Raw genomic sequence first — 23123 nt, forward strand, 5'->3', positions numbered from 1 at the left:
TTTAGTAATAACCATACGGTTCCCCCGATATTTTTTATCAAGCCACTACGAAGGCTAGTAATTTAGAGTATCTGTGAAAAGGCGACATCACCTCCATGCACGTGATGTCCTCCGTGTGGCCCACGTAATGCCGTTGTGCATTTTCCTCTCTGTCGAAGAGAACAGCCACGGCAGCGACGTAGTAGAGCAGCTCGCCGCTGGGCAGAACCCAGAGGTTTCTGCGGGTATCGGTGCCCCGATATCCGTAAACCCACTCGAGTTGTAGCTTCTTCTCCGGCGGTGAGTTGTCCACCGGCGGCAGGTGCGAGGGCGGGTAAAACGAACGTCTGAGACCCCGGATCGTCACCCTGGCCGGTTCGTCGCGCAGCACCTCGACCACGCTGTAATCTGCACCGTGTCACACAAACTCTGATTAGGATTTTAATTCGCGGATAGGATAGATAGATAATGGACGATCAGTGAAATGGTATGGAGAACCGTTTACTCGGACGACGTCAGAATCGGGGGCGTAGAGGGCTCGAGGTCTACTCTTGCTGCGAGCCCGTCTTTGACGACCGATGTCCTCGACCACGGTGGGCGGACCTCTCGACCTGGATCTCCTCGCCGGGGACTCTGTCACCGCGCCCACGATCCCGATACCGGATCCGGTGCCCAAGTAAAAGGTGTCCACGTCCGCGAATTCGTTCCTCAGTTGCGAGAAACTCCTCACCTATCGACCAAATCAACGCAGATATTGTATAGAATCAAAGGTGAAGGGGCTAACAAAGTCTATTACTTTCTCAATAATCCCAATACTGATCCTAATAATGAATTGAAGACAGAATTCAAGAAAGAATCAACAGGCGCGACTGTAAATACAATGTACACATAATATACTGTGCAAGTAACATCGAAGACCAAGATCCTGGAAGACTGGTATGATTTTAACGAGAGGTCTCATAGCTAAAATGAATGAACCAGAGTTTAGAAGGTACTTCAACTTTAATATTTTAAAACAGTAGTATAAGGAAACATCTCTTCCCCAAAATTGATTCTGTTTTGTAGGAAGGTGGACTATTTTGGCGACTACATGTTATGCTTGGCATTTCCAAGGAAAATGGAATGGTACGATATATGACAGGCGTGAAAATGAATGAACCGGGACATTTTGTCGTGCAGGGATCGTATCTCGAACGTCACCGTTGACGTAGACAGCCCACGGAGGCGTACCGATGATGTACAAGGCAGCCGAATGCTCGGCGAAGAAAATTGGCCAATTTGAAATTCATATACGATCGTGACCTGAAAAGATGGATCTCTGACCTTTTTCCCGCGGGCCTCCGACCCACTTGCAGAGCCCACGCTCCCCACCACCCGCTCCCGGTTGGATATAGAATCGTGCAATCGGCTCTGACGTTGGAAATTTGAATCGGAAGGGTTACCGAGTGACCATCGTTATATGCAACGACGACCATCGAAAAGAACGGGAAAAGTAATAAAATTGTTCCCTACACTTTTTTATGAAATCATCACTTAATGGCTAATTGTATCTGTGAAAACGTATTTTATATATTAGGAGGGTTGGGTAAATATTCCTTTGAAATACTATTTCTTAATATAACTACATTTTCATAGCCCACATTTTTGCACTGAAAAATTTCAATAACGAGTTTCCAATACCACTGGACTTCACATTTTTCTGGCAATTTCACAGCAGAGTTTACTTTTTTTTTAGGTTTTACTATTGGAAGGTATAGTAACACGAGACGATTCATGGGAGATTTAAGCAGCGACCCTATTCCATTTAGAGTCAAGAAGTCGACCCCGATATCGTCACGCTTCGTTTCGACGCTTCTACTCCTCCTCCGCTCCCTCTCCCCCACCGTTGCATGCATATTTATGGACAAACATTATTCAAGCAGATTTTATAAGTACGATGCCGAGCCAATGTCTTCGATTTGCATAAATCGCTGATAAACTTTTGAGTCGCCCACGTTTCGAGTTGTTCGCGAACGCTGGACGTATCGATCACCGTGCGCCGCCGTTTTCTTTGAACGATTTCGACGACTTGTCCTCGACTCTTTGCAAAACTATCTTTGTCTATCGCGTTGCAGAATTCGAGGTTTGATACTGGTTGGTTTTCTCGAGACTGTAAGCCAGCTCCAGAGTTGGCTGAAACGCTATTTTAATTAGCAAATAGCGAACAAATATTTTATTTCAATATCCAAGCTTCTGTTTAACGATTATATCAATGATACATTTATTGTACAGACATACAGGAAGAAACGGGATTCTTCAAAGCTCCTAGGATAGATATGCCATTGAAGATATCGAATATCAAAGTTTGAGTATCAAATGTGATTTTTCCGCTAATTTATTTCAATTTTCAGATGTGTATTAAATCTTTGGAATCTGGTTCGAGCGAGTTAGAACTGAGTTTACCTCTTGACCGGAAACTGTGAACATCCTCTTGGCCCCATTCATCTTCAGCACTTGTCCAAGGTCTTCCAACACCTCCTCGAATGGCTGGGAGGTGCGGAGGTTCAACAAGACTCGACACTGAAAATTTAAACGCAAATTTTTAGACTCGTCGCCGATCAACATTATCTTATTTTATTATTATTCTTGAGATGTCCTTCGATTGTTTCAAACGATTAGTATTTTCTATAATAAAGTCAGTCCTTTTTCGGTACTGATTTGTTCCAGAATGGTAGACGTGAGTCATGATACCGTATAGTAAATCTGTAATTGTCGACGACTTTACATGATAGTCTTCTAGTTACCTGCACTGTGTGATCGTGGTTGTTGACGATCCGTATAACGCGTCCCGAGGAAGGCTTTCCGCCTCCAGGAGGTGGTGCTTCGTCGGTGATGGAAGCTTTCCTGCTGAGACTCGCCACCGCTGGTGGTCTGCTTTGCCAACCTCCGACGCCACCTCCGGCACCTCCTCCACCTCTGCTGCCTCCTCCAGTGGGGCTCGTGTACCAAGTGTTGCTCTTCTTTCCATAGCTGGCCGGCTGTTCGTTCAAATACCCAAAATTTGATTATGCTCCACTACTAAACACATTGCCATTCAAAACATTTCAAAGCAGTCGCGTTGATCTTAACAAAACACAATATTCCTTAGTCGATGGATTAAAATCAACCCCCTGTATTAACCCTTATTGGGGCCTCTGCAAGTTTAAACTAATAATTGTTTAATATACATATATCAGTGTAATTATTTGAAAATATATGTAATCTGCCGTTAGTTCATTATTTTTTAAATGCTTTAATGAGAAGTTGATTTCCATTTACCAATTTGGTAAGAATTAGCATTAAGTAAAATAATTCAATTGAGATTGAGAGTTCACTGAAGGTTTGACACTAGAACTACCGACAATTTAGTGTATTTACATTATCCAATGGAAATAAGTGTTTATTCATTCTCTTACAGAAATTTGCTAAATTTTGAAAAATCAAGTCGGGTAAATTTCTTACAAGTTCTATTAGAAATTACGAATTGGTCATTTTGACTGCTTTGGTAGTGTTAATTTAAATTAAGCAATCGTGCCACTATACACCGAGTAAAACTTTATTACATAAAATCCATTTTTCATTTACAGGTTTTACGAATCAGAGATCCCATTATCTAATCACCAGAAATCTTATGCGTCCCCTCAGAGGGCCTTCACTGAAGAGCACGGGTATAATTTATGTACACTAAAGCGATACTATTATTTGTTGTAAGTGAAAAGGTCGGAAATAATTGTACACGATTCGCAGATTCGTCGGACCTGCAGCATGTCGGCCGGCAGCGATATAACTTCGAATGAGTCGCTCATCAACACGACGAAGCTGTCGCAGACCTCCCGGGTCTCGGTGCCACAGGATTCGAGCTCGGAGTCGCTGAACGTGTCCGCGTTCTCGCAGCCGGCGCCAAAGTCCGGCTCCAGGTCCGAGCGGGACGAGGAACTTGCCGACTCAATGATGGACCGCGGAACACTTTTAGCCGACCGTAATTCGTTTAGCTCGTTATTCGTATACGAACGACGAGACCTCGTTCGCGTACGCGAGTCTCACATCGTGCGCTCCTGTGTGCTCTCCCTCATCGACGAACACGCTTGTAAACTGTAATCCTTGGAAGACGTGTGAGCGCGCGTGATCCGCGTGGAAAATGAAAATCGCGGTGGAGGGTTGATTAAGACCTTGATTTGGAGACGGAGGGAAGCGCGAAACGTGGTCGTCGAGGGAAGAGGATCGCAAGGGAGATGGCTGTGACCGCAAGGTGCAGCTCCGACTGTGCTCGATGGACAACTAGAGGCGGGGTGTGGGCCATTGGGGCTGGAGAACCAGCCCCCCGAGCTGCAACATCCCCTGACCCGCCCCTCCGCTTCGCCGTGGAGAGCCATCGTGTCTCAAGGCCAAACACCCTCCCCCCTTCTTCGCCAGTCCGGGACGAACCGCGAGACACCGAGCAATTGCACTCCGAAATTTGAGTTGTCCGTTCGTACCAATATTAAAATATTGATAGAGTATAATGCTACGTGTTCCAAGATATTGTAAAAGCACAATTTTTTATCCTGCAACTGATGGGAAAGTCATGAGAAAAGTAGACGAAACGAGTTCCGCACAGGTTGAGATATTTAAAATTATTTTATTGCCGGTGGCACCTTAAATATGTTATAACATAAAGCCTCTTGAAGTTGGCGGGCAATGGGTTAAAGTGCATAATGATTTCAAAAAGTGAGAGCTATGTAGAATCGAATGCATGATAATGTGGCTTATTTTGAATGTTATAGCACTTACTTTGCATCACAATGCAAATAGTATTCACGTCGTGTTAAGGGTGTATTCTCCTCTGCAGACGTCGCTTTTGATCAGGGTTTAGGATAAAAAATCAGTTTCCAATACCTTAATGTATTTGATACTTTTCGTATTGAAATATGTTGATTCACTTAGTATATGGGACACGCCCATTTGAGTGCATGTTTATATTGCGTAAAGTCAGAGCAATGGGATTAATTCACTTTAGATCTTAGAGAACTATCAATGAATTAATTTAAAACGCTTGATTCTATCATCTCAATATTGTATGTTTGCTGTAGTGTATGATTTTAAATTGAGAATACTCCCTTAAGGGAGGAACAAACACAAGCACCAAAGATATTTTTTTCTGCTCGAGTTTCGTTTCTCTGGCTCTTGTTAGTCGCAGAGAAAACAAAATTATGTAGTTTCCTCGGTTTTCCAACGTGCCCCGTGTTTCTGAATATGACGTTCTGTCTCTCGCGTGTCCTAAACAGCGTTTCATGACCGACTTATCGTACACCCCCTCACCCCATTTTCGCGTTGACCTTACATATAAGATTTCCTGTATGTAATAAGCTTCCAGCTGATTCTACATTGTGGATAAATTTAGTTCAAATCACAGGGTTGGACGGCTCGATCCTGCGATTTCGGCTGAACTTTCACAGGCGAACTACGTACGTGGATATCCAAAAATAACCCGTTTATGATTAACTAAAACCCAGCTTTCGTCCCACCTTAGATTTCTAGCAGTTTTAGAATATTCTCCTATAGGACTACCGAGATTAAGTATCTAATCTTTTAAATATCATTCTAAATGGTATCAAATGGTACGAAGGGAAGGGGGAATGGGTATCAAACATACAATTTGAATCTCGAGAATTAAATAATTTCCAAAAATATTTATAAAGAAAAGTTGGGAATTATAATACATTCGAGAAGAACGCGTTAAAAGTTTCTTTAGTTAATTACATTTTTTTATACACATTGTACGAATCGTACCCTCGGAGAGAATATAAAAAAGAAATCGAGTTTTTAAAAGGTTCACGGTAGAATATCTCCTTAAAGTGTTTGGTTCACGTGTCTGGCCATTACTAGTTATTTCTACTTGAGTTCTTATACGAACACATTAATCGTTTAACTATTATAATTCAGACTACGAGTTGGAATAGCGCCTCTTAATCTTTCCTCGCTCGCGACCCCTTTCCATAAAATTAAATTATTAACGATCCCTCCTCCTCCCCCTTCCAGTTATATAAAATTTATAGATACTATTAAAATTAAACCATGCGGCGCGACGACTTCAGGAACTAATACATCACGCTTGTCACGCAAACTGATCTAATTTAATAAGAATAACAGCTATGCAAGTGAATTTTTTTTGGTATACAGATAAAATCTTACAACACTTGAAAATAATGAAAATCATACTTTACATATTTTTTATTTGTTCACTAGATCAAAGAACTTTCACGCAACCCAGCGATGGTTAATGATCTGTAAAATCTGTTTAGTTAAAATATAGTCAGGTAGATGAAACACAAATACTATACCATTGTTAAAGTTTGCTCTGTAAATTAAGTAGAAGTAATCAAAAATGGTCAGACGTGTCGAGGTATAACTTAGATTTTGTTTTCGTGGAATAAGCGTAGAATAACACGCAGTACTTTTCGGAAAATCCATGTTTTTTAATGTACCCCCTCTACCAATTTTTATAGTGGAGTAAATCAAAAAGTAAATCTCGTTAGAATGAAATGACGGACAGGTGGAAATTCGATTAGGGTTCGTAAAAAACGAGCCTAAAAGCGTTCGAGGGAATTAAGGGCGTCCACGCCCCTTCGGAATCGTGGCTCGGGGGTGAAAAGGTCCAGGTGGTTCGCGGAAACTAGGATGGCGTCAAAACGATTAGCTCGATTGGATAAATAAGGTCAATATACAGGGCGAGCCACGGTGGAACGAGAAAAGAAGAAAACGTTAACGAGGCTAATAGTCCAATAAAGAGACTTATGAATTCGAGACACGCAAGTTCCTGCCGGCAGTGCGCCAGAGATTCGATGACCTTGTCATCGCCTCGATTCGCCACAATTAATGATGGGACTTGAAATCCTCGTCGGTTTAAAAATTGTCGGTTTGGCGCGAGAAACCATCTTTTAGCAAAAATAATATGTATTTCTTGCCCTTTAAACGTAGAGATAATAAAGGAAGAGTGAATTTTAACAGAGTACAAAAGGATTGATTAATTAACAAGAGATACAAAATTTGTATTACGAGGCTTGCTGGTACTCACTCTCTACAAGCCCGCTCTAAAATCGCGTATCAATGTTGCCAATTGTTGAGAAATTATTTCCCAACAAAAGTCTTACGATTCTTAACTCCGATAATCGATAATGGTTATAGGGTTTTATTTATCCGATATCTCGTACGCTTATGCTGCATCTTCATTACGTTTGTTTACAGCGATTTGTTTATACAGGTGTTTTAATCCTGTAAATCGGAAATCGAAGGGTGTTTTATGAATCGCGTAACGCGTTTCAGATGATACTTTTTCCGAGTTTAGTTGAAACAATTGAATCGTTTTCTGTACTCTAAGGAAAGATGTTCGAGTGAAAGCCGTTCCTAAGACGAAATGTTCATTGAAAAATAGGGCGGTCTGGTTGTCGGTCGACCAATAACCGGATCCACGTTCATCGTCGTGCAGTTACAATGCTATGCCAGGTCTGATGGGATCGGTATGATAATGGAAGCATAGATTAACACAGGGTGAAGGTCGTGCCACCTTCTCATTCTCGCACACCCGACCAACTCTTCCGGCAGCCTATCCTCCGTGACGTAAGCTTAACCCTTGCTGAGGTCGTCGCTGTTTTCTTTCCGCCACAAACTGTTTTACTTCCGAAAGTCGTTCTACGGGATCGTCGACGAAAGGCGGCCATTTTCGATAACTGTTTCGTCATGGTCATCGTAAAACAGGGACCCTAACCTTCGTAACCAAAACGGCGGTAAAAATCGTAGGATAACAATTTGTTCGATTTAATATGTTTTTTTTTGTTACAAACAACGACCGAATGAATCTTTTCGACGATGATCGTTGATGCAAGGACATTTTCGATCACAACAGTCATCGATGATAAAAATATTGTTCTTTTTTTTGTTTGTAGTATAATACAAAATGGAGTCGTCGGGCGTCGTGGATAAAACGAGACCGGCAAGATCTAATAGGCACTCGTGACAATATAATCCGAACGGCTACGTGCCCGTGACTCTTAATGGACTCGAGACACGAGGCTTTGAAAGGGGAACATCTTGACGGTGAAAAAAATACGCTTCCTGTTGGATCGGCAACAGCAATTCTGGTCAGGAAGAATAATCGAGCGGAACGCCGGGATTGCGAAGGTTATTAAGCCCGGTGTTCGATTAAAAAGTTGTCCGAGAACATAACATTAATGTACAAGGTCACGACGATTTTTATTCGCTATTCGCTATTGTACAGGGTCTTAAAAAAAAAGTCCAAGACTTTGGTGGCTCCATACTACTCGTTGAGAGGGGCAGGGCCGTTTCTCGCGGGGGCGCAAAGGGCGTAGACCAGCCGTTATATGTAAAATTTTTTGAATACCAGTTGTTAATAAGTGTTTTATCAAAACTGAATGTTATAGAAACTAAATCTAGATAGAACTCTTAGATTTTAGCTGTAAAGATAAGTTGTGTGACAAATTGTGGGTATGCTAGCTTCCACTTGTCTAAAAACAAAGCGTCGTGGACAATTTTAGAGGTTAGGTCTGGCAGTCAAAGCGTTGAACATTGTTTCATCGATGCACTCGTGCAACTATGTTTCATTTTGTGTAAAGGCTTAAAAATGTTTCTGTTACTCTCAACGTTGTATGGTTGAAGCCTTCCTCCACGTATCGAACTTGATTCCATACCTGATCAGTATGCCGCGACTGTCTCTACCGGAATAACAAATACCGCATAAATTTCACCGTCGCCGGTGAAATCTCTCACGTGCTAGCCCCTTAACGAGCCTCGTGAATTCCGTCCAAGGCTGCCGGCCTCTTTATTGCAACTATCTGGAAGGCCTTTCGCCTCGTTTGCGCTCCACGTACGACGAACACGACGAACAGATACAATTAGGCATCTGTGACAATCAGAGTTGGCTATATCGAACAATTATCGTTAATGGAAAATCGTATTATCAAGAAATAGGATTAATTTAAATTTTATCGATTTACTAAGGTGTTCCGTCCGGTCAGCTCGGGTTTTTCCGCTCGTTTATGGTGCCAGATGCGGAACCTTGACTTTGTCGAAAAAGTCTTCGAACATTCCGCATCTGGCAAATTTCATCGTAAAGCATTCAAGCACTTTAGCTTTTCGAAAGTGCAAGGCCCGAGTTGACCGACGAAGGGCTGCATTGTTCCGCGGGTGGCACGGTCCTCTACAACGACCGTCGCCAACTCATGGAACAATGCAGCCATAAAACGTCTGCAACGCACGTGTAGCTAGGCGTAATTCGGAGTCCCGTTTTTTCCTCGGCAAAATTAACGGGGCCTTCGACTTGGGGAGGAAACCTCGGTCACCCTCGTCCAGGGTGAGATGGGACTCTTCCTCCTCCACGATCGCGCGAGGGAGGAGTTTCCTGGCCAACGGGGCAGGAAAATCGATCCTCCTCCCCCAAGTCGATGGCCAATCGATAAACGGAAAAAGTCAACGCGAATCGGTTGACGAACCCCCAAAATCGCGTCTCGGAGGGGGTTCAAGCCGAGGAGGAAACGGGCTCCGGACACTTCGACACTCGTCGCTGAAATCTCAGACAACAACGATCGAAATCTTTAACTCGTCGCTAAAAGTTCGAAGACAACGGTCGAAATCTTCTTTAACTCGTCGCTGAAACCTCAGACAACAACAATCGAAATCTTTAACTCGTCGCCGAAACCTCAGAGTAAACGTTCCAAAATCTGCAGTTCCATCGTTTCGGGAATACTCGTCATTCGATCTTCGAAGAAATCGCAGCTTAGAAATTTCAATCGTCTCGTGAACCATTCGTTGTTCGAAGATCATTTCGCGAAAACTCAGCTCAAGCGGTTCGTGAGCAACAACTCGTGATTCGACATTAAAGAGAACAGCCGGATTTCGATTCGAAACAATCCGGCAATTCAACAGTCGCTCAAGATTAATTTGGCGAGCGACGGCTAGGAACCCGCGTACCACGAAGGTTAAGAGGGCCTTACAACCCCTCAGAGTTTAAAAGAAAACTCACGCGACTACCTGGCCAGTACCGCCGCGACGGTACGATTCACTAAGGAGTTGAAAAATAGAATGTCGGTTCTTATTTTACTTGGCATACTCGAGCTCTCGTGAGCCACTCGAGTGTCTCCTTACGCCTCGGTTGCTTTTATCAAAATTATCGCGAACCCAGCGAAGCCTACCAAACACGAAGGCCTGCGAATAAGTTAGGTTCTTAAAATAATTTTATACATACATTGTGAAAAAGATCGAATCGAAACTTTGTGTCGCGATCTATATAATTTTGTCGTACGAAACCACGGTACAGCGCTCTTGAACGTTGCGTGTTCTCGTTCGCTAAACTTAATCGTTCTCGGATACGCATTACATCGAAAGAACAACGATCGAGTCGAGTAAACATCGACATGTTGTTCAATTCTGTAATCGAGTATCGTTATATCGATATATCGTTCCTGCTTACGACCGTGTGTTTTTCTTTTAGAATAAATCGAACGTACGACAAGATGGAGTACCGGGTTGGATCGAAAAAGTCCCGAAGCACGGAGGAGGAAGAAATAAAAGAGGCAAGAGTCCATTCACGGGAGCTCGTGGCTCGTTCTCATCGTAATTTACGAGGCTGTCCCCGTAAATTACGATCAGCGAGCGAACCCCGCAGTTGCACGTACGCGCGAGCCAATGTATGACCTCGACGCAAGGCCAAGGTCACGGTGCAACAATCTTCCGCTACGAGGTACGGCGACGCCGATCGAATAGGACGGTGGCAACGAAAGTACGCGTGGGTGCACCTCACGTCGGGCCTGGGTTCACCATGGGTGCTACAACCCTTAACCTTTTCACGCATTTACTCGGTCGTGCACCCCTTGTGGTTCACTCGATCTCGCGACGCTGGATCCCTGCCCAACCTGGATCAAACTCACGAATTGGTTGGTCGGAAATCTTATTAAATCTTATAATCTATACTCTGTACCGAGTACAGCAAGACAGCTGGAATTTTCTAGGCTGGACAGTGATCCGACGACTACACATAACCTCTAAGCAAATTTTATTCTTTAATGTTGTCGAAAAATTAATCTCGTATATAATGGTAAGTTTATTTCAATATAAAAATGTTGTGATTCTGTTATATATTAAGTAAAAATTGTAAATTCGTCGGTGGATCAGATTTAAATACGTTAATGGAACATTTTAAACCGAAGTTGATTTACGAACGAATCTTATCGCAATATGGCGACGCTACCGTCTGCTTTGGAATTGGGTATTATAAGTTAGAATCTTTTATTCGCGACGCGGAAATGAGATTCGCTTGACTCTGAGAAGGAGTGAATATCCCTGTTTGCCGTTTAGCTCGATGATAAGAGACCGTGGAAAGGTCGAGTAGCTGTGCTTCAACCTCTTAACCTTTGGCGGCGGGTCATTAACCATATCATTCGCACCGACGCACAATTGGTATAGAATTTATTCATAAATCTTTAAAAATAGTAAAAATACTTGTCACTTCGATACGAAATTTGTAAATTGGCCATTTTATAAATATTCGAACATTAGCTCTACATAGTTTCATTGTTGAACAAATATGCTGCTTTTATTGGTATTATTTTATTTACATTACTATTATAAAAATTATATTATTTATTTTGCATTCTTTTTCGTATTTCAACCTCGTGAAAGTAAATATAGCCATGTTTGGTATCGTTTCCATTGGGAGAAGCTCAACAATGAGATTAAAATAATTTCATAGTTACAAGTTAAAGAAAGTACAAATTTTATTTTTACTCTTGCGGTGATTTGTTCGTAGTTGTTACAACAATTCTCTCGTCGAAGCAGTTCTAGGATGACACCGCGAACAATATCGAGGGAAAAAGTAACGAACATTAGCGATTAGATTAGGGACTACTGTAGATTATATTTCATTTCGCCGGAGTTGCAGCACTTATGCATGCAATAATGGTAATTGACATATATTATACGGCGGTGCGTGACGAGTGAAGCGTGCCACTCGGGGTGCAACGCAAGGGTGGTCGTCCTGCGAATGTTCTGCGACAAGCGTGCGACGGAGGGATAAAAGGCAACGAGAGTGCCGTAAAGGAGATGCCGCAGTGATTTACATATCGTCGATCGGTTCGCGTCATCTAGGTTCCCCGTTCTGTACGCACCAGAAACACGGGCTGGTTTCACTCTGAAGGATCCCGTGATTCATCCCCAGTGAAAAGTGTTGCGGCGCTGCTTCCCTGATGGTAGGACCTCAAGAAAGAGAAAGAGTGGCGGCCTGCTAGTGGACTCATTTATAGTAAGGCTTTCTAGCAGATCCTACCTTAGACGACTGGATATTGGGAAGTCGGTCGAGGAGTGCATATATAGCAACGGAGGGGTCAGTCGAGCGCTTGTGAGAATGCGACCCCTCTAGTGGCGAGCATGGGAGGTGACACCACAGTGTAAAATATTCCATTTCCTCCATTACAAACGGATCCACAGTGAAATCTTTGACGATCTTCCGATGCGTGACGTTTGAATTCGCTTCGAGGCAACGCGTTTATGCGTTTCACTGCGAGGACCGAAGCGAAGAGACATAAATTCGGTTTTAATCGACCGTATCGGAAATTTGTTCGAATCCCATCGAGTCCCCATGCATATGCATTGCGGCCAGACCGATAAATGAACACAGAGAACTGAGAACACGAATCTCCGCGTATCGCGATAACGTACCGAGAAAGTAGGTGACGCTGTAGTAACAGCCGTTATCGTTTCGAAATTACGTGCACTTTGTTGCTTTCGTGTTTTCACGGATTGCGCACCGTTGTAAATCTGGAGCACGGGGGAAGGAAACGAGAAGCTATTCGAGCTTCGCTTCTCTAGTCGTAACGTGTCGGCCATATCTCGATGATGCAAGTTTTGATTAACCCCCCACGAACCGGCCGCCATATTTGTTTAGACCAGTTTACGCCAGTCTGCTCTAGAATATTCGATTTATCTTGAAAATCGGAGTCCATTTCGTTCGAAATACAAGTATCACGATTTATAGAAATAATTTTTCTGCAATCGTCGACTAGACGTTTAGTCGATACGTGATAATAAATATTCTTTCCTCGTGAACGAAATTACAAGCTCCGGTGAAGCAAAAATTGTACACCGTCACGAAGTTTACTTTATCTTGAAAGCGTATACAAGTATTAGGATAATATTCGTAATATTTCAACTGTTGCAAACTTCGTAAATTATAGTCGTGCAAGAAAATGTGGTCATTTCGAAGGGTAAACTCTAATTTTCTCGAACGGCTCTCCACGCTTGAAGAAAAATCGAGAAAGGGAGAATTTATAGGATTCAATATTTGTTAAATATATCAATATTTGTTAGTTGATTTCGACGAACGTAAAATATTTTTAAAGTGCGAGCACAGAAATACCGTTATTGAAATTTCGTCTCTGACACGCAATTAGGAATCGCCCCGTGTATTTAGCCTCGCGTTTTGCTGGAACTCGCCGCGCGCGATAAAAATTGTAACAATTTAGCGAAATTGGAGAGGCGTGCGAAGCGAACGGAAACTGGGACTCGACGGTTGAGAAAACTTGCCACACGCGGACGGATCAGATCGACCGACCACGTAATTATTCGATAATTTAAAGTATATCGCCGGCAGGATCGACATAATAATGACGATTAAATTTTTCTCTCTTTCTTTTCTTCGGCGTTTTGCAACCACTCGTCGTGGTCACGGAGATATCGAAGAAATTTATGAGCAGACCGGTGATCGTTTATCGGTACAAATATTTTTCGTACCCTCCCGTCCAGCGTGCAATTAATCTGCAGCCATGCAACCGTGTTCCACGACCCAAAAACGATAAGAACCTGGCAAAATTTGGGACGCGACGAATTCGCCACGATACGATCCTATCGGAGTCTCGAGACACAAATCTTTCGAACTCATTACCATAAAACGTGGCGACAATAATGTCGAAAATCTTTCAAATCATTCTGAAAAAATTATTTTCGGTTGCAGGAGTCAATTACAATCATTTTTGGTCAATAGACATACCTCCGAAATCCTATCTACTTTCAAGAAAAAAATTCAGTAAGTGGACAAATTTTTCGTTAAAATTAAAAAATTTCAAATCATTGGAAAAACATTATTTTCGGTTACGGGGGTCAATTACAATCATTTTTGGTCAATAGGCATATCCTCGAAATCTTAACCATTTTCGAGAAAAAAATTCCTTACCGAAAATATAATGTCATTCGAAAATTTCATGCGTATTTTTAAAACGTTATACCTTCTGAACGGATTGAAGGATTTTAATGTTTCAAAATGCAGAAAGCGCGTATTTTAGTGAAGAATATGTGCACATTTTAATAAATTTGAAAAAGTTGTTCCTTGACCCCCAAAAAGTGAGAAAACCCCGTAGAAGTGGTCCAATTTTCAAACAGCCATAACTCCTACAATAGTAAATATATTTCAATAAAACTTTTTTCTGAATTAAAGCTCGTGTATAGCTACAAAAAAGTATTAGACAACTTTACCGTACAGCGTCAAACAAATTTATTAAAAATTAAAAACGAATTTTTAAGTAAAATCGATAGGGTGCATTTTTTCGGCGAAATTGAAAAATTTCAAATCACTCTGGAAAAATTATTTTCACTTGCAGGAGTCAATTGCAATCATTTTTGGCCAATAGGCATACCTCCGAAATCTTATCCACTTTCGAGAAAAAAATTCAGTAAGTAGACAAATTTTTCGTCGAAATTCAAAAATTTCAAATCGTTCTAAAAAAAATTATTTTTGGTTGCAGGGGTCAATTACAATCATTTTTGGTGAATAGACATAAACCCGAAATATTATCCACTTTCGAGAAAAAAATTCAGTAAGTGGACAAATTTTTTGTCGAAATTAATTGGACATCCACGAAAGGTGGTTCCCTCCTTAAGAGTCATGTTTCGGACTCCGTAAGGTCGTTTTCCGTGATTCCGTGACGCATGTAGGCCAGGTAAATACACGGGAGAGGGGGAGGAGAAAAGGGTGTCCTCTGGTCGACACGAATTTTACACAACCCCCGACAGTGTTATTTCTTTCGTGAACGTGTTCTCTCCCCTCCCGAGAGTGTTTGTTATATCCCTTATGAATTTACGGTGGCGCAGCGTGGAAACGAATGACCGTTCGAGTGGCGGTCTGGCGAAGAGGAGAGACCATTCTGGAAGAAAGGAGGACTCGTTATCGCGGCCGGTTTCCCTCCGAGAGCGATATGAAAATGAAGAACGAGCATGTAACGCGCGTGACGGATCGCCCCGGGCGCGAAATGTGCCACGGCGATTAGAAAAGAAACAATCGCAGCGATTATTCAAGCGCGGGACGCGGACCCGAAGGATACACTAATTTATTCGCGACGGGTTACGCTGCTCGTTTACATCGTGGTTGCGTAATTAGACGTCAAACGGTCACCGGGGGCAACAAAAGCACGAAGGTGCAATTTTTAAGCGTTTTTCCAACAAAGGGGACCTTGCAGTAATCGGGAATTGCTTTTTAAACGATAGCAGGTGCAAGTTGTAGTGTATTCCTAGTATCAACATATTCTAATGGGGTGTTTTTTACAATGGTCTTTCATTTTCGAGATATTTTGATTTAAAGATAGGTATGTACGATATAGAAGAGTTATTTAAACCTACGTTAGAGAGTAACTTTTGGGTACGTTGATACAATGATTAGTTTTGAATCTTTTGGTACTTGGTTCGAATCCCGCCCAGTTACTTTTTTTTTCATTTATTATTTTATTATTTCTATATCAATCATTAGCAAGTAAATTTTACTACTGTACATACTACCGTTTTTTGTATTAAAAATGTAAGTGTTCCTTATCTTAATACTTATGTTATAGATACATAATAAATAAAATATATTTTTGCATTCCAAAATAACAAAAAAAAAAACAGAAAAAAAAAATATAACTCGGCGGGGATTCGAACCCAGTACCAAAAGATTCATAGCTAATCGCTTTATCGACTTACGAAAAATATTTTTTTAGAACGCTTCGTACCATTTATCCTAGTAATTGTCTACCTTTCAACCTTTCCATATCGTTTTTAATATATTCAATAGCTTTCCGAAGTTTATTATTCTCGGTGCTTGTTCCTATTTGCATTCGTAACGCGAAAATTTCTTTCGGTTTCGAACAACAAGTGGTTACAAGCACGATATTATAAAGCAATCTTTCGCAATCGTTTGCATTCTCATTAAAACGTTAGAACCCTGCGTCAACCGGCTATATATTTTTGTAAATTGCCGCGCAATGGCCAGTATTTTTTTTTCAGGTTGCGAGTCAGAACGTAAATCGTAATACATTTGAAACAATACGCGGATCGCCTACTTAGATTACTTTCGTTTTCGCAAAGACTTTCTCATCTCGCCGCGGTTATTTTAAATGTAAGAAATTTGTAATAAAGAATAATGGAATACTTTCAGCGTTGAAATTCTGTCGTGTAACTTTCGAGGTCAGCGTCAGTGACACGAACGGAGTGAGCAGCGAAACAATCAAACTCACGGAGACATCGATGCCCGACAGAGCGTCGTCCTGTGTCACTGGTCACTGTCTCGTATCTAACGTAACTAGCACAACGATCAAAGTTACGTAGGTACTTACGCATCGACTACGACGCCATTTTTCAATGTTTCAATATCTTTGCCACTTGTTCAAATTACAGTTTAAAAAATAGAAATATTTCTACTGTTGTCGCATTCCTAATATCAGTTATTTAATATTTCAGAAAAATTATATTCCTATACGATTTCGAAACACACAAGTTCGACGGTCATCAGTGACCGTCACGACAGTCTTGGGGAGAACGACGTATAATATATCAATATTATATATTATTTTAAATGTTTCGACCATATGTCCATAACTATATTTAAATTATCGTTTTTGCAATAACAATTTCTAACTTAATTACAATTTATCTCCTATTCTCTTTATACAAAATGAATAATATATGATTTGTTTATAGTCGTCGACCCCTGTAACTCGAACCCGTGACAGTGTTCGAACTATACCTCGTTCGGATCGTTTTCTTCCCTTGGTCGATTAATTTCGACCATTCTAGGCACCGTCTCGAGCAGTCGATTGTAATCGATAATCGCGATCGACGGCATTCGACGAACGACGCGCGCGTGTATTACGTACGCTTGCGGCCGGGGTTTGCAGTAGTAATAAACTGTTACTTCCGACCGCAGCAGTAACGCCGTTCGCGAGAGACGGCCAGAACATAATTGATTGCGTCAACTCCTAGCCGTCTGTGATCGGTGCTATATCTTCCACCGGTTTCACGTCACTTCCGTTACCACCGCAACGGTGATTTTTCACCCCGCCGTCACCTTCTGGAACGTCATCGTCCCGTTTCGATCAAAAAACGACCACTCTCGTACCCAATCGTCGACCAGGGACAGGATCGATTCTTACGACTCGGAATCGATTTCGATAATCGGGTCTCGTTCTTCGAGTTTCAGCGATCGTGTTTAAAATGTATTCGTTTCGATCGAAAAACCCAACGTATCGAACAACGTCGACCAGAGATAGGATCGATTCTATGTACTTACAAATCGAAATCGATATCGATAATCGCGTCTCGTTTCTCGAGTTTCGAGAAGCAATCCAGCTTCAGTGTTCGTATATAATATACATACGTAACCGACGCGAATAACCGATGACGTGTTTTTTTAGCTTCATGACTAGAAATATACTCGCTATTTAATAGAATCGAACCAATGCGATTGCTTCGTATTTCTAAAAAACTAAAATGTTTACGAAATAGGTACAATCGTATCTTCTTTTTACTTGCTGACGCTCCCAAGATTACGAATACTATCGAGACTCAAAATATCGAAGACTTTTAAGATTCGTAAGAATTTACATAGTGTTAAAAAACTTGGAAACGTTTCAAAGTCGGGATTGGCGATTGTCGTGCTAGGGAACTTGATCGCGAGTTCTCGAAAGGCAGTGGCGTAAGCGTGGTTTGTGAATCGTCCGCGCGGAGAACTCGGTGTTTATTGATCCCTTGCAGGTCTGACCAACGGTCAATGAGATACGGTCTCTCCCTTGCTCGCCGCCCTACGGCTAGGAGAGCCCTGGCATCGGTCTCCTTAAAACGGAAGTACGAACCGTCCCGTCTCGCCCCGCCGCTGCTCCAGTGATTCATGCCCGCCCGCGAGAGCTTCGAGCACGCAGAAAATCACTGGACGACTCTCTCGATAATGCTCTGTTAAACTCTCTCGGCGGTCGCGTTCCTTCTTCGACGTCGTTTTATATTTAAAAAACCTTAATGCGGCGAAAAAGAACGCGGCAGGAAACATGAAAAGTGCAAATTAACGCGCGATCGAAGCCTCGCCAACCCACTTCTCGCCCTTATTAATTCGGTTACGTGGCTCTAGATCCCGCGGAGGGGATTAACGACAGCCGGGGGCAAAGAAATTCAGGTCGCGGAAAACGACCAGACCGAAAAAGTCCGTTTGAAACGACCGCGGTACGTTTTAACCGTTATCGCGACGAATACGACCGCGATGGGCAAAAATATGCAGACGAGTGGAACGCATGGACGATAATGAGATGGCGTACCATTTGAACGGGAGCGAAGACGAGGGTGGAAAGGAAGGATCGACAAGCGTAGAGAAGAGGAGAAGCGAATGCGAGGTGGTGCGCAACCGCGCGACCCCGGCTGGCCAGCCCTTTTCTACCCCCCTTGGTCTCGACCCTATAGCAATACTTGCTCCCACTTCTCGACCAAGTGGAACGCTCCTAACCCCTCCATTTAACCGCAGGATTCACCTACGCGAGACCTCGATCCTCCGTGCCACGTGGCTTTGGTAAACAACAGTCGAATCTCTCGTTCACCGGTTACGCCAGCTGCTGGACCAGACTTCCAATTGCTCGATTACATAGTACTTCATATCCTCTATTTAATCGTTTTCTTTTATCGTCATTCATGGCTAGCAACGCCATTTTGGACCATCTCTTGGTCACGATATTTCCTTCTCGAGACGACTATGTAACTTAGCTGCAGAGAAGATATGCAATTAAACTAAAAATCAACAAACTAGAATTTGAAATGTTTAAGTATAAATTAGTTTCTACAGATCATCTCTGAAGATTACATGGGTGTAATCGTATAATTAATGTAATAATAACTGATGCAGTGAAAAGTCTCAAAGTCATCCACGAACAATGAAAGAAAACTATAATGGAGGCAGTCAGAAGTATCCTTTATGTACAATAAGATATACGAGAGATCCCTAGGGGACATCAGAGTGCAAAAGGCAATTTTCAGTTAGCCGGGTTAGTCTTGATAAGCGGGACTCTATGAATTCACGAGCTCTCCATGGAAGAAATAGAGGAAATATTGCGTCAATTTCGCGTGCAAAGGTAAGATTGAGTGGACCGTGGTTCGTAAGTAGCATAATTAGCCGCGCGGGCAACGGTCAACGGTACGGAATTGCACCGGCCACTTTTGATATCGATTTCGCGTTGCAGGATACGGGTCAAGGTGCAAGCGTAGGCCTGTCATCGGTGGCGATATGGGCCAGGGATGTGTAAACACCGATTCCCAGAGGCTCTAATCGAACGAATCGGCATGCAAAGCTCGTCATAAAACGATAGGATCGTGCACCGCCACTTTGCCGGATTAAGGGTTGACCCGGCACACGAGAGACGATCGAAATAATCGTGCATGGCCAGAGTCTCGACAACGGTGCCCGTACGTGTGCAACGAGCGACCCGGTCACACCTTAAAACCTGGAAATCAGGCTGGGCGTGGGCCACCCTTGCCGTCCAATGACGCAACGATCCTTCCTATCGGCGCCCTCATCGAAATAATGAACGACCTTCCAGAGGAATCGGGGGCTTGAAAGGTTCGAGCGTTAATTGGACCGTTTTTTCTGAGAACCAATCCTTTGGAGTGGTCGCAGTTCCGCCTTCGAAATCGAAGAATCCTGTAAACGATGTGCCTCGAAATTCCGTGGGGGGGTACGAGAGACTGCTACAAATAAAAGTAAAAGACGGATGAATAATAGAAACGATAAAACGTGGCTACGATATTATGCATTTCGTCGAACAAAAAAGACTGTCGTTTCGTCGAGAACCAGAGGAGTTTTCGCAACAAAGGCTACCAGAAACGGTCGCAGCGGGTGCGAGACGAATTCGCCCGAGCAACGACCGTTCTGTTTAGGTAGCCGCACTCGGTATTGCGTTGCGTGTGGCCTGCTTAATGTTCGATCTGGGCCAGATATATCAAGATTGCGAACGGCAATATACGCAACTTTCTTATAAATCGCGCTCATGGGGGGTTTTTGATCGGCGTTGCACGCGCTCGACGATATGTGCACGCGCGACTGCCGGGCAAATCTAACCCCCGACGCAACACTCGAGAGCCTCATGAATATTAAGCGACCGCGCATACCCTCCCCTCGATTTTAATTATGCCAAACAGACTGTTTGCTTTTACCTTCCCCTCCTACACAGGGGGCGACAAGAGTCCTTGCAGCGCGCTGAATTATCGCCCTCGTAACGAGATCGGTTCCCTCTCGTCCGTCGAAGGCAGAAGGAAGGGGTTATTACCTGAACCGAGATTTGATCTACACACACACGCGATCCTCTGTGTCTTAAGGACCTCATTTCTTCTTCGTGCAATGTATCAGATCGAACGACCCACTTTCCCGCCACAGCGAATTAACAGCCCCTTTTTTCCGTCGACCGATATCAGAGAGAGGACTGCTAAAGCCGCGGGGCGACGCGATCGAAAATCTCCCGCGTCGAAGCGTCGTTCGCTTACCTTGAACGACTTGTAGCTCGATACGACGTACGAGGCACCGTCCTCGAGCTCGTCCAGGGTGAGCTTCCGATCGCCGTCCATGGAGAAGATGTGTCGCGCCCCCCTGGGCAGGTCCATTCGGAGGGACAGCCTGTCCAACAGTGCCTCCAGGGAGCCGATGTCTCGTCCTGGCTTGAACCTGCAATTTTAGAATCGGTTACGTTTCGTCCAGCTGACTCGAGCAGCCTAAGAAATCGGCGAATTAACTCCCCGAGAGTCATTCGAACCACAGTTACCTAGGTTACTCTGTCACCTCTTTGGTGTCTTTCGCATCGTAAGGGTGGATCTCCATTCATGGTCCGAGATCAAGGCCACCCGGAGGGCGAGAACACGCCACCTGCTCCCGCGGGAGGTACTAAAACGCGACGTGCTCTATGCACGGACAACAAAGACACCAAAGGGATGATCGAACAGCGAAAGGAAGAGCGTGTCGTGGGCTCACCTGAACTCGATGCCAGGAAAATACGGGTCGCCATTCTTGTAGAAAGTGACTCTTCTGGCCCTCCAATAGCCGAGGTTGTTGTATCTCGCGGGCGCCGGCTCGTGTCGGCTCTTAGGCCTGTGCTCCGGCTGCTCCGGAGGCGGCATGCGGGGACTGGAGGGTCTGCTCTGCCTCCAGAAGCCGGCCATGCCGCCTCCACCCCCACCCTCGCCACCGACCGCCTCCTGCGCCGCTCCACCCTCCACTTCCACTCCATCCTCCTCGTCGTCGTCCTCCTCCTCCTCCTCCTCTTCTGCCTCCTCCTCCTCCTCTTGCTCCTCGTCGCTTCGAGCGCCCCCGCCAGGCATCGTCAAAATCGTCCCAACGACGCCGCTAGGTGTAGTTACTGTCGCTGCGCCGCTTCCCTCTTTCGTCGAGTTCTCGTTTCGTGGCGCCTCCTGCTCCTCCTTCTTCATTACACCTGCATTTTCAAACACCCCGACGAATAAGTCACTTTACCACGATGCTTGCTTCCCCGAACCCTTTTAATCGCTCGGGTACAGCTTAAAGTCTCATGGGGGATGAAGCTAACTTTACATTTTAGTGACTTTTCGAGGAGCCGTCAGGGGGAGATATCGAAGAGATAGGTAGATACGATACTATGAGGTCACTGAATGATAAAATTTGATACCTAAACGTAAAAATACGAGGTTTGTGTTTTGACTATCGCTACGCCTTTGGAGCGGTGAAGATCCGTCGAAAACTCTTGCTATATTAACATAAGTCTCTTTCAGAGATGGGAAATAGATATCAGGGCTGACTAATTGCTGTCTAAACTACTTTCTATACACCTTTTCACCAACCACCTTGTCATCTTGCAACAACAGATACGGATCTGCTCACCGGTGACCGACACGCGCCACCAGAGAGCTACGCTCTGGTCTCTCTCGCAAGTGCTCGACTGACCCTACACTCCTTGACCAACTATCCAATATCCCAAGATCTTTCTTGCATCCTCCAGCAGCAAAAGCGCGCCAGGACTTTGTATAGTTACTCGATATTTAATTCGTATATAAAGGAACAATGTAAGTCGAGGTCTCCGAAACAAAAATCTGGCCGATTATAAGCTTCAGGGACACACCCGAGGGGTGTGATTATAAGGTGCCATGTTCGCGCCGCCTTTTACGACGATTATCGTCATCGTGGATCTGGACAGCAATTTTTTCATACAGTTTCCATAACGATGATCGCAATCTGTTCGGGTAATTAACTCTCTCACCTGGCTCCGAGGTAGTGGTTGTAGCGGCTACACCACCCCCGTTGCCGCCACCCACGCTTCCGTCAGCCGCTAGCTCCTCGAACTGCCCCAGCCTGGAGCCGGCACGCGAACTCGACTGATTTTCAGCAGCGATCATCGGCGCAAGGCCGCCGCCTTTACGCCTCCTCTCTTATATCCCTCTTCCTACGACGATCTCTCGACGTCCTGGGGATCCACCGGACGATCCTGCAACAGTCGTCGCGGAAACGTTCGCCGCTTCTCCGCGCGTTCAAGTCTCCATAATTCGATACAACCCCTCAACTCTTGGAAATTCTTCAAACTTATAGTCCCGACGTGTACAAATTTGTCTTTCGTGGATGTCGTAACACGTTTCGTACATTTTTAGTAATTTAGGAGTATTTTACATTGCTTGTAACTATTTTAGCCAAAAGAGTTTCTCGCGTAAAGTCTTGGTATGTAACGCAAAGATATCATAGCGACAAATATTGATAACAACGATAGAAGGCTGAAGAAGATGGCGGCGAAAGCGGTGAATATTATGACTACATTACTGTCCAGAAAGCAAACTCGATATTAATCATTGAA

The 23123-nt window shown here is 43.8% G+C and overlaps 1 protein-coding gene across 1 annotated transcript in view; it reads right to left on the reverse strand.

Moving 5' to 3' along the window:
* LOC122397551 (echinoderm microtubule-associated protein-like CG42247) overlaps positions 1 to 22674 on the reverse strand; it is a 29232-nt gene extending 6558 nt beyond the window's left edge. Inside the window, exons 1-7 of the mRNA XM_043396790.1 lie at positions 22539 to 22674; positions 21281 to 21740; positions 20800 to 20977; positions 2763 to 2996; positions 2422 to 2538; positions 478 to 709; positions 92 to 387 (exon numbers count right to left, since the gene is read on the reverse strand). Coding sequence (XP_043252725.1) covers positions 92 to 387; positions 478 to 709; positions 2422 to 2538; positions 2763 to 2996; positions 20800 to 20977; positions 21281 to 21740; positions 22539 to 22674 — 1653 coding nt within the window. The remainder of the gene's footprint in view (positions 1 to 91; positions 388 to 477; positions 710 to 2421; positions 2539 to 2762; positions 2997 to 20799; positions 20978 to 21280; positions 21741 to 22538) is intronic.
* Positions 22675 to 23123: the final 449 nt, after the last annotated feature.

This window comes from Colletes gigas, unplaced genomic scaffold, assembly GCF_013123115.1.
Source record: "Colletes gigas isolate AHSC1104 unplaced genomic scaffold, ASM1312311v1 Colletes_gigas_Sc00009, whole genome shotgun sequence".
Classification (NCBI taxonomy): domain Eukaryota; kingdom Metazoa; phylum Arthropoda; class Insecta; order Hymenoptera; family Colletidae; genus Colletes; species Colletes gigas.